This window comes from Prunus persica, chromosome G4, assembly GCF_000346465.2.
Source record: "Prunus persica cultivar Lovell chromosome G4, Prunus_persica_NCBIv2, whole genome shotgun sequence".
NCBI lineage: Eukaryota > Viridiplantae > Streptophyta > Magnoliopsida > Rosales > Rosaceae > Prunus > Prunus persica.
Genome location: NC_034012.1, coordinates 3,795,712 through 3,805,542, shown reverse-complemented (window position 1 = coordinate 3,805,542; position 9,831 = coordinate 3,795,712). Strand labels below are relative to the sequence as shown.

The following is a 9,831-nucleotide window of genomic DNA, read 5'->3' as shown; positions in this document are numbered from 1 at the left end:
ATCACTTGTGTACCAACTCTCTAATAGAGGTGGAGCCCACCAATACAATGGGTCCCACACTCTATTAGAGAGTTGGTACACAAGTTGGTATCTAAAGTTGGTCTCCCTAGCATTTTCCTAATTTTTTTCGTGCCACGCTGTCACTTAAACGACATATGCAAGCAACGTTCATTTATTTATTTGTTCCCTTCAAAAATTTCAACCCAATTAAATACAATTTTTTATTTTATTTATTTATATAACTGTGTTATACATTTAACCATTTCAAATTGCGAGTTATATATTGAATTTGAGTATCTTTCACCACCTACTTTCCCTGAACAATTTTCTTTTTGAGGAACAAGAGTTTTTTGGTTCAAACACAAGCTGCAAAAAGAGGACCAACACTACACAGAACCATTTGAGTCATGTATTTGATTTCCAAAGAGAAAAATCATGTAGCCTGGCTTCAGGTGCCGTCAAAATCGACTAGATGAGGCCCGATCCGACCAATCCTCCATTCTTAATGTATTTCCTGATTTTCTCTATACATGTTTAGTCACACTTTATAATAGGTACACCTTGAACAGCTACACCATGCGAAATTGGTGAATTACTTACCATGATGGTTTTGCCAAACGGTTTGCCGGACTCAGTATTCAAAGAATGTATCAAAACAGCCTTCCATTTCATACAACAATTTCACACTAACCACCACATCATTCAAAAGTGAAGAGAAAAAACATTATCCTACTAGACTCACAGAACCTTGTAACTAAAACTGACTTGCGTCTTTAAAATAGAGAGTAACTTTGAATTATTACAAAACTACAAGTGGCCTCAAAAGTAAAAGGATGAAGCTCTGCCTCAGAAACAATTTAAGATCTCCTCTAAGCAACATTTGATGTAGTACAAAACTTGAACACAAGCTGGGATGATCAGGGCTTGAATGCAGAAAAGGCAACGACAGAGTTATGTCCACCAAATCCAAATGAGTTCGATATGGCTGTAAACAGTACAAAAGTTCAGTAAGTATATTGGTATTAGGCAATTGAAAAATATAAATGATAAGGGAGTTTGAAGGTGTGGGCTTCATACCAACATTTACTTCATGCTGCTTCTTTACATTGGCAACAGTGTCAAACTCCACTGAAGGCTCTGGATTCTGTTTAGAAAAGAACATGCCACAGTCAGAAACCATATTACTATAAGTGTAATGTTTTAAATAGAGAAGTAAACTAATCCCATGCTGTGGCAATTTCTTCAAAACCCTCAGAAACAAAAACGATTGAACACAGAAATTAAAAGTATCACGTACAAATTGATTTATGGAAGGATGCAGCCATCCCGTTGTTATGGCTTTAACTGTAGCAATAGCTTCCAAACCCCCAGAAGCACCAAGACAGTGCCCTATCATAGACTGAAACAATGTACAGACAAGAGAAACATAGTTAGGAGGGCCACATCATACAAATGAGAGAGAGAGAGAGAGAGAGAGAGAGAGAGATTGCCTTAGTTGCATTGATTTTAATATCTCTAGTGTTCTTGAACACCTTCTTTATAGCATTTATCTCAGCCAAGTCACCAGCAAGAGTGGAAGTGGCATGCGCATTGATGTAGTTAACCTGATAAGGTGAGGGAGTAATTCAACAAACAATGCCAAGAAACAAGCACTAACATAAGAAAGGATTAAGGATGCAGAAAGCACCTCCTCAGGTGACACACCAGCATCTTCAAGGCTTCTCTCTATGCATGTAGATACACCAAGCCCATCAGCTCTTGGATCAGTCATATGATAAGCATCACAGTTTATAGCCCCTCCCAAGTACTCGGCAATAATTGGTGCACCTCGTTTTGTTGCATGTTCCAAGCTCTCCATTACCTGTCAACAAAGATCAAACCTCAGATGTTATGTTTGAAATCATTTAAACAAAGAAAAAGAGCTCAAATTAAGATTCATCATCCTTTTGATAGGACACTTCAATGGCATAACGATTGTTTAGAGACACAGTATTTACAGGGGATCATATAATCATTTTGCTTCTACGTTAAAACAATCAAACCAGGCTTTTACCAATACTCCGGCACCTTCACCCATAACAAATCCATCTCTATCTTTGTCCCATGGCCTTGAAGCAGTTTTTGGATCATCATTTCTCTGAGATAAGGCCCTGCACGCAACAAAACCTCCAAGACCAACAGGAATTAAGGCAGCTTCGGTTCCGCCAGCAATCATCAAATCAGCCTCACCTCGACGAATGTGATTCGCAGCAGCATAGAAACAGTAATTTGAAGTAGCACAAGCAGTCGAAATCGAATAATTTGGTCCCATAAAACCCAGATCAATACCAAGCAACGCAGACCCCATGTTTGTAATAGCATAAGGAATGAAAAATGGGGTTATTTTCCTGTGGCCTTTCTCTATCAATGCATGGACACCATCAGAAAAGACAGTAAGACCACCCATTCCTGATCCGACAAGCACCCCAGCCCTCGATTTATCAAGCTGTAAGCAAAGCAAAACCAACCATTTTAGAAAGTCATGTACAGAGTTCAGAGAACAAAATCAACACTTTGAGATGCCAACAATTCCTCTATGCATGACACACAATTAGCAAAGCACTAACACCCAGATCCACAGTTTCTAACAGAACCTATTACTTAGGTACACGAAATTAAAACCAAATCAATCTCAAAGATAACCCATTTAGTACATTCTACCAAAAACCCATCAAGCTCATAATCATACATAAACAATTAAACGCATGCAAATCAAAGAAAGCAATGACCTTTGAGCGCTTGTCGCCACCAAGATCAGCATCCTCTAGAGCTTTCTTCCCAGCAACAATGGAGTACCGTAGGCAATCGTCCAGTCGTCGATCGTTCTTGCCATCAATGTACCCCTCTGACGAGAACCCATGGATCTGGCCCCCGAACCGGGTCGGGAACTTGGACGCATCGAACCGGTCGATGGGACCCACGCCACTCTCTCCGGCGAGTAGCTTGTCGTAGTAAGCATTGACGTCGTTGCCGAAGACGGACACGAGGCCCATGCCGGTGATGACTACCCGCTTCTTCGGGTCCTTCTCGCGCTTCGGGGCGGACACGGCCGGGGCCGAGGAGGCGGAGATGAATGAGACGCGCCTCGAGCTGGTGGGTCTGGGAGTGACACTGGGGAAATGGGGGGTCCGTTTCCGAATCGGGTCCAGGGGAGCGGGTCGGAGGGAAGAGGATTGGAGGGCCTGCATGGTGCTTGACTAATTGACTGAGATAATGGGAGGAGAGAGAGAGGTGACGACGCCAACGATGTTAGTGAGAGAGAGTGAGAGAGAGTGATCTCGTGCTTGCGTGCTGTGCGTTGTGTTGTTGGATTGGTTTTTATTTGTAGGAAGGAGGAGGAGAGTTTGGGGGTGAAGTTCGGTGTGTGTGAAGTGGGCGTTTTGGTTTCAGCTGCCTCTGCCTGCCATATCTAAAGGCGCCACGTCACTGTGGGTGGGAAATGAAGAGCTGCTGCAGCTTCAAGTCTTCAACAAAGATATTTGACCCATTTTAAATACAAAATTCCTTTTTTTTTTTTCTTTCTTCTTTTGTTTCTTTTCCCTTTTTAAATGAAGAAAGATATCTGTTCACAAAAAGGCCCAAAAAAAAGAAAAAAAAAAAAAGGTCTTGATGCCGCTCATACAGGAAGAGTCCACCTTAACCTTCTTGTATTTCCCCATTTATTCATGCATATTAAGTTTAAATTAATCAAATGTTACACCTAAAGTTTGATAATATTTTATATATAATATTTTATATTTATTAAGATGGATGATAATATACTATACTCACACGACTTACACAGATATTAAGGCTCGAACCCAAAATCTTACCAAACATATTTAACTATATGAATAGATTAAGGCCGGACCGAGTCAGGCTTTTCCTCTTTAGGCTGGACGGTTCCCATCAGCCTGTGGGCTCGCGGCCCAAATGGTGACCTCTTTCCACGGTTTAAACTTCCAGACGACAAAACGCAGAGACCGTGGCACCGTGCCCAGTTGCCCATTCGAACCCACTTACCCAGACCCGAGTGAGCAACAACCGACACCCGAGGTCCAACGCGAAGAAGAACAGCACCACACAGAAGAGCGAGCATGGCAAAGGAAACTAAAAAGTCTCAGCAATCTCGCTCGTCTTCCTCCCCGAGGGCACCCACAGAAGCGTCAACTGGGTAATATCTTCTTCTTCCTTCTACTTCATCTGTATTTCCTTTTTCCTCACCACATGTTCATCACAGTTTAATGCCTTTTGACTATATGGTAGCTCAATAAATGGAAAAGGAAAACTAAAGCAAGAAGTAGGATTTTGTGTGTGGTTATTTTGTTTAATGGGTTGTGTTGTTGTGCATTCAATAATGTGGAGAACTCACTTCTGCTTAGCCAAGAAGTTGTGTTAGGCTCAGTTGGGTGGTGGGGGTTTGTTTTGTTAGTTTAAAAGTGAGAAATTGAACATTGAGAGTTCCGTTTCTTTCAGTTTATTTTAGTTTCATTAGGTTATTATGACCTCTCTGGCTGGTTGCTGAGAAATTTGGCTTATATAAAAGAAAGAAGAAACAGAGGTGACTAGGAGGGGAATAAATTTGTTAGGGTTATGATTTATGTTGTTCTAAATGTTTAGTCCTCACGTGAGGCTAAACTCCATGAAGGGTTTTTGAGTCTAGTGTGTTTTCATGGTGCGATATTGAGGGCTGAATATGTTGTTTTGCTTCATTTTCTCCCTAAGAGGTCGATGATAATTGAAAGAAGTTCTTGAAAAATTTAGGCAGATGGTGTTGAAGGTCAAACAAAGTGAGGGGACAAGGAGGTCAGCAAGGTTAAGCAGCAGTGAGGGGAAGAGAGCCATTTCAGTACAGAAGTCCAAAACCAAGCAGAAGAAAAAAAGTGCAAAACTTGATGCCAAGATTCCCAAGAAACCACCAACTGCTTTCTTCTATTTCTTGTATGTTCCTTCTTTCGTTCCTTTTCATGTGTCATCTATAGTTATTAGACATGTTTCACCATGCAAAATGCATGTCTGTGGTACTTAAATTACCAACATGATGATGTTTATTGTGTGCTTGTGTTAGTTTCTGGTTGGGTATATATGAATTCATCATTTGGTGTGATTATGGTTCTGGACTTTAGACTTTAGACTATGGGTGCCTACTTGGATGTTATATATAGAATTGACCTCAGTAGTTTTGTAGGGTATTCAACACCATTGAAAGCACCAGCACCATATTTTTCAATAGTTTATTTGTATGGAAGTTAACAGATGTTTCAATAAAGTGGGTCTTCATTTCTATGCTGGAGTTTCTTTAGTACGCCATATGCAATTCATGGGCATGTTCCAATGTGTTATTGTGGGTGAATGCAGGGAGGCCATGTTAATGGAATTGTTATCATAGATGATAAATTCAATACACTTTTTGGAAGGCCAAGTTATAAATGCATATGTTTAGTTAAGAAAATTTCAGTTAGACCTTTATTTTTTAGAGGGGGAGATTTCCAAATACAATGTCGGTTTTTTTATTATACTTTATAATGCCTCAATGAAAACAATATTTGTGAAGCTCAGTCTGAGCAGCCTTCTCATATATGAAGAGCCATAAATCCCTGGAGATTTTAGTGTCTTAAATTGGGTTTTCTTATGTTTAAGGGAGGATTTTCGTAAGGAATTTCAAGAACAAAATCCAGGTGTCAAGTCAATGCGCGATGTAAGTTAAGATGTAGCTCATGCGGTACTCTGTTTTACTTTTTGCTTGTTTCTTATCTGTTGCTCATTCCATTTCATCTTCAGATTGGAAGGGCATGTGGAGAGAAGTGGAAAACAATGGCATATGAGGTTTGTGGTCTTTGTATACTTCAGTTGACATTTAAGTTTTTAGTTTTGTTTTGTTTTTGCCCTCTCTAAATTTCTGTATTGAAGACTTGATTTCATCATTGACTGTGAAGTCAATACCAATAATAGGTAGTTTTGTCTTGGCAAAGGTTATTTACCAATAACAATTCAGTTATCTATGTTTAAGAAACCCCAATATTGTAGTGCATATTGCCAAAAATGTTTGATGATTGATCAAATATGTGTCACTCCGCACATTGTTGCGTTGCATGTTAAAGTACCTTTGTACTCCTTGCTTGATGAAATATGACTCTCTTGAAACCTTTGGGTCGATTTAACATAATGTTCTGACCTGTAGTTTGGTTAACTATGACCCATTCACCAATGTAGACTTGTTTGATGTATGTGTAATTTTCCTTTTCACTCAAGCCATTTATTATAGTGGATCACGACTGACTTAAATACTGATCCACCTTAGGTTCATTAGATTTACATCCAAGTGATGCTGGCTGAACCATGGAACTGTTCTTTCCTAAATGCCCATGGTTTTGGACTTTTCTTACTTGTTACTCATCCAATGTCATGAAGCTTCAAAGGATTTTTTTTTAATTTTATTTACTGTTTACTAGTTTCCCTAACAATGGTAATTTAGGCCAGAAATAGCGGATATCATTTCTTTATTAATTGTTTTTCTTCTTCTTCTTATATTAGGAAAAGGTTCAATATTATGATATAGCGATGGAGAAACGGGCGGAGTTTGACAAGGCCATGGCAGAATATACAGAGAGAAAGGTAAACTTGCATGATCTTTGTGATTAATAAGCTGAACCTTATCTTACAAGCAATGCCCATTGTTGGTCAATTGCAATTTACTAAGCAGATTTTAAACATTTGCAGGAAAGTGGTGAGGATGAAGAAACTGAGGATGAGGAAGAGGAAGATTGGTCTCCCTAAGAAATCATGTTCCCTATGGTGGAAGTAAACAAGTGTATACAATTTATAGGTCGCTGTCAATCCATGTATCATTCTTGTCTATATTTGTTCACAATTGGATTTAGTAGTGAGTGCAGATTTTAACAGTTGGTATGTACTATGTACTTAAAATGAGTGAAAGATGACAAGTCAAATTGGTACTTATTAGGAACTTCTAGTTTTAACTGGCCTTGGATACAATTATTGTCTAGATATGTGCTTGATTAGTAACAATCTTTGGTCATCTGCCTATCCCAAAAAAGGTTGCTGTGGTTAGTGAGAACACTATTCATGAATGCATTTTGTTTTCATCTCTCTCTCTCTTCTTCTTCTTTCTTTTTTATGGTTTGGTTAATTATTTGGCTATAAATTTTACACACTTCCCACTCAAACGGGGAAATACTTGTCCAAAAACTGATAAAGCGCTTGTTCACCATCACGCCCCACGACTAATGCTAGCACTACTCTTCTGACTACTGAAAAACAGAAGAAGTCCAAACAATTTTTGATCATGAAAGACCAAGTATATAAGGAAAGGTAACTACTGCTCTTATTTATTTGGAAACAATCCCAACAATGTCTCTGTATACAGCACTAAAGACCTCGCTATTTTTTGGTGACCTATCCTATGAAAATTAACTTATGGATTACATTTTCAAAACTTTTCCTTCAGAAGTAGCACGCCTATCAGCTGGTGCTCCGAATGAGTTGGAGATACTCCTGACTTCTGCAATCATTGCAATCACATCATTGAGCTTGTTCACTGCAGAGCCCACACCCTGTGTTCAAGAATAATGCAAAAAATCAGTTGACAATAAAAACTAGCACAACAAGGCACACCAGTCATTGATGAAATATGCCTAGTATAAGTTGAGCTCCTTAGAGAAACAGAAACGTGTTCACTGTGTACATACCACTCCGGCGGCTCCTGCTGCTATGGCCATTGGTGCTGTAACTGCACTCAGTCCCGATGAACACATGACGGGGATCTTGACAGCCCGTGATATCGAATATGCTGCTGCTAATGTTGGCGTTGCCTGGAATATGAAATATGATACTCAACTTAATGCAGAATGGAACCTAGGCTTTTATTCTTTCTTAAGTTTTATCAAGGTGAACTTTCCAAATCGTCAAAGTTGCTTGTGCTATAATGTGAAAACCTTTAATTGCAAGTTACCCTTTTATTCTGTTTTCTCAATGTACAGATTTTTATGGGTTTCACTCTGTGTTACCTTCTCGACCAACCCAAGAACGCCTGATTTTGAGGGACTCGAACATTTTCCTCCCTCTGTTTGAATGATGTCTACGCCTTCCTGCTCCAGCATCTCTGCAAGCTTGACCTGTTGATCAAAGTTTCAACTAGCTTGGTTAAACTAAATAAATGGTGCCTACATGCATATGGATATTTTCACTTTTGGCAATGTTGTTTGTGACCTGATCTGGGAGGCTTAGCGTATGAGGTACGGTGACTGATAAGGTCACAGATGGAAGAATCCTCTTTGTGTCCTTTGTTAGATTTAATATCTGAAAAGGCACTTGATAGAATTAGAAAAGATAGTTATTTACAAACTTCTTTAACAGTTAAAGACAGCTGATAAGAATTCTTGCTCACTATACTTTTCACAATTTGCAAGGTGAACCCTCAAATGTTTTACCTGCTCTGGAGTGAAAATCACACCCTTCTCATAAAATGAGTCATAGTTTCCAATCTCAACCTGAAAAAGGACATTGTGAATTTGTCAAACTAAATATGTAGCATTCCCTTGAAAGAGAACCAGGTTACACAATAAAATTCTTGGCCTGAAAGGGATTAGTTTACGGTCGAACCATCAGTGCTCCTGCTTCAACAGCAGCTGGAAATGCCGCTGGATCGACAGAAGAAACGCAAACCGGAAGAGAAGTTAAACCTATGGCAAGCTTCACCAACTCCGGGTCACAAGCTATATCCACATGAGTTGCTCCTCCCTACCGGTGCAATGACACATGACATAATGACCAAAAAGTTCAACATTAGCTGGAAACTTCAATGAAATTTGACACCAGAAAGCATATAAAAGAAGATAGTTTGCAATAGGGAAAGCGATATGCTAACAGATCTAACAAATTTTGATCACTTGGCTCAACAACAAAATATTTTAATGGCAGAGTTCATTATTAGTTCATCAAACCTGCTCTGCCGCAGTAATGACTGATGCAACATTTTCTTTGTCAAAATTCTGCAAACCTGAAATAATCTGCAAGGGAAAGCTACATTAGAAATTCTTGGATATGAGGATTCAGGGCACAGATATTAAATTGCGGAAAGACCATTAAACATAATCATCTGTTTGGTTGAGTAAGGCTTTAGGACAGAGATGACAAAACATTAAAGTAAAATTGAAGCAATGGTTTTATCAAACAACCAAACAAAGCACAAGGTGATGCGAAAGGTTACATAATGGTAACTGGGATTTGCTTTACCTTGAGAGCTCTGCGTTCATGAAAGTCCTTCAAGACTGATTCCTTGGAAGTTGATAGAAGTGCTTTGGTGGTCAAAGAGGCTCTTTTTTTGAGAGGCAAACATGGTCTTGAAGACAGAGAGTGACCCAGAAGAGGGTTGTGGGTAGGTCTCAAACCGGAGAGAGAGGATGGTGAAGTTTGTATGCAGATTGAGGCTTGCATCTCCACTCTAGCTGAGGTTCAGAAGTTGGGAAGTTGGAGGGAAAGAGATAAGAGGGCCTGGCAGTGGCAGCTATAAAATGTTTCAGAAGAAGATAATTTTGCTGCCACCTCACCCTAAATACTATCATATCATATGATTTATTTTATTTTATTTTAGCCTAATTTATGACTCAAGATTGAGACAAGTGAAAAGATCATGTGTTCTATTTTCACAAACAAAGCAGAAGATCCGCGTCCCATACAATAATGCTAATAACACCAAACTTAAGTCCAAAAGTTTATCAACCAACATGATATAATTTTTGTCAAGAAAATCTGAAGGTGCATAGAATTTATACATAAATATGAATAAAATCG

The 9,831-nt window shown here is 39.2% G+C and overlaps 3 protein-coding genes across 4 annotated transcripts; 1 reads left to right on the top strand and 2 right to left on the bottom strand.

Annotated features, from left to right (window-relative positions):
* LOC18780703 (3-oxoacyl-[acyl-carrier-protein] synthase I, chloroplastic) lies at positions 638–3,719 on the bottom strand. The gene is made up of 7 exons (XM_007211339.2): positions 2,769–3,719; positions 2,054–2,485; positions 1,688–1,861; positions 1,491–1,604; positions 1,298–1,399; positions 1,078–1,144; positions 638–985 (listed from the first exon to the last, which is right to left on the bottom strand). The coding sequence occupies exons 1-7, from the start codon at positions 3,225–3,227 to the stop codon at positions 918–920; spliced, it is 1,416 nt and encodes a 471-aa protein (XP_007211401.1). The 5' UTR covers positions 3,228–3,719; the 3' UTR covers positions 638–917.
* On the top strand, positions 3,995–7,129 carry LOC18778462 (high mobility group B protein 14). Of its 2 annotated transcripts, none has more exons than XM_020561905.1 (6): positions 3,995–4,192; positions 4,783–4,959; positions 5,659–5,716; positions 5,800–5,844; positions 6,553–6,633; positions 6,739–7,129. In XM_020561905.1, exons 1-6 carry the CDS (start codon positions 4,116–4,118, stop codon positions 6,793–6,795), a joined length of 495 nt encoding a protein of 164 aa, XP_020417494.1. In that variant the 5' UTR covers positions 3,995–4,115; the 3' UTR covers positions 6,796–7,129. The 2 variants fall into 2 exon arrangements, with proteins under 2 accessions (XP_020417494.1, XP_007213971.1); XM_007213909.2 differs by having other exon boundaries at positions 4,004–4,192; positions 4,787–4,959.
* LOC18780780 (uncharacterized protein ycf23) lies at positions 7,340–9,572 on the bottom strand. Its single transcript, XM_007211613.2, has 8 exons — positions 9,274–9,572; positions 8,982–9,047; positions 8,641–8,778; positions 8,469–8,528; positions 8,248–8,337; positions 8,046–8,153; positions 7,728–7,850; positions 7,340–7,592 (listed from the first exon to the last, which is right to left on the bottom strand). Exons 1-8 carry the CDS (start codon positions 9,472–9,474, stop codon positions 7,461–7,463), a joined length of 918 nt encoding a protein of 305 aa, XP_007211675.1. The 5' UTR covers positions 9,475–9,572; the 3' UTR covers positions 7,340–7,460.

What these genes read in the sequence shown, in the direction of transcription:
- LOC18780703 (XM_007211339.2), bottom strand. Translation starts at nt 3,227, where the DNA reads ATGCAGGCCCTCCAATCCTCTTCCCTCCGACCCGCTCCCCTGGACCCG. An exon ending in TTAAAATCAATGCAACTAAG is followed by an intron (nt 1,400 to 1,490) that starts GCAATCTCTCTC and finishes ACATTGTTTCAG; the next exon opens with TCTATGATAGGGCACTGTCT. An exon ending in ATCCTTCCATAAATCAATTT is followed by an intron (nt 1,145 to 1,297) that starts GTACGTGATACT and finishes TTTTCTAAACAG; the next exon opens with AATCCAGAGCCTTCAGTGGA.
- LOC18778462 (XM_020561905.1), top strand. Translation starts at nt 4,116, where the DNA reads ATGGCAAAGGAAACTAAAAAGTCTCAGCAATCTCGCTCGTCTTCCTCC. An exon ending in ACTGCTTTCTTCTATTTCTT is followed by an intron (nt 4,960 to 5,658) that starts GTATGTTCCTTC and finishes CTTATGTTTAAG; the next exon opens with GGAGGATTTTCGTAAGGAAT. An exon ending in GGAAAACAATGGCATATGAG is followed by an intron (nt 5,845 to 6,552) that starts GTTTGTGGTCTT and finishes TTCTTATATTAG; the next exon opens with GAAAAGGTTCAATATTATGA.
- LOC18780780 (XM_007211613.2), bottom strand. Translation starts at nt 9,474, where the DNA reads ATGCAAGCCTCAATCTGCATACAAACTTCACCATCCTCTCTCTCCGGT. An exon ending in TGATTTTCACTCCAGAGCAG is followed by an intron (nt 8,338 to 8,468) that starts GTAAAACATTTG and finishes GTGCCTTTTCAG; the next exon opens with ATATTAAATCTAACAAAGGA. An exon ending in TTCTTGGGTTGGTCGAGAAG is followed by an intron (nt 7,851 to 8,045) that starts GTAACACAGAGT and finishes TTCATATTCCAG; the next exon opens with GCAACGCCAACATTAGCAGC.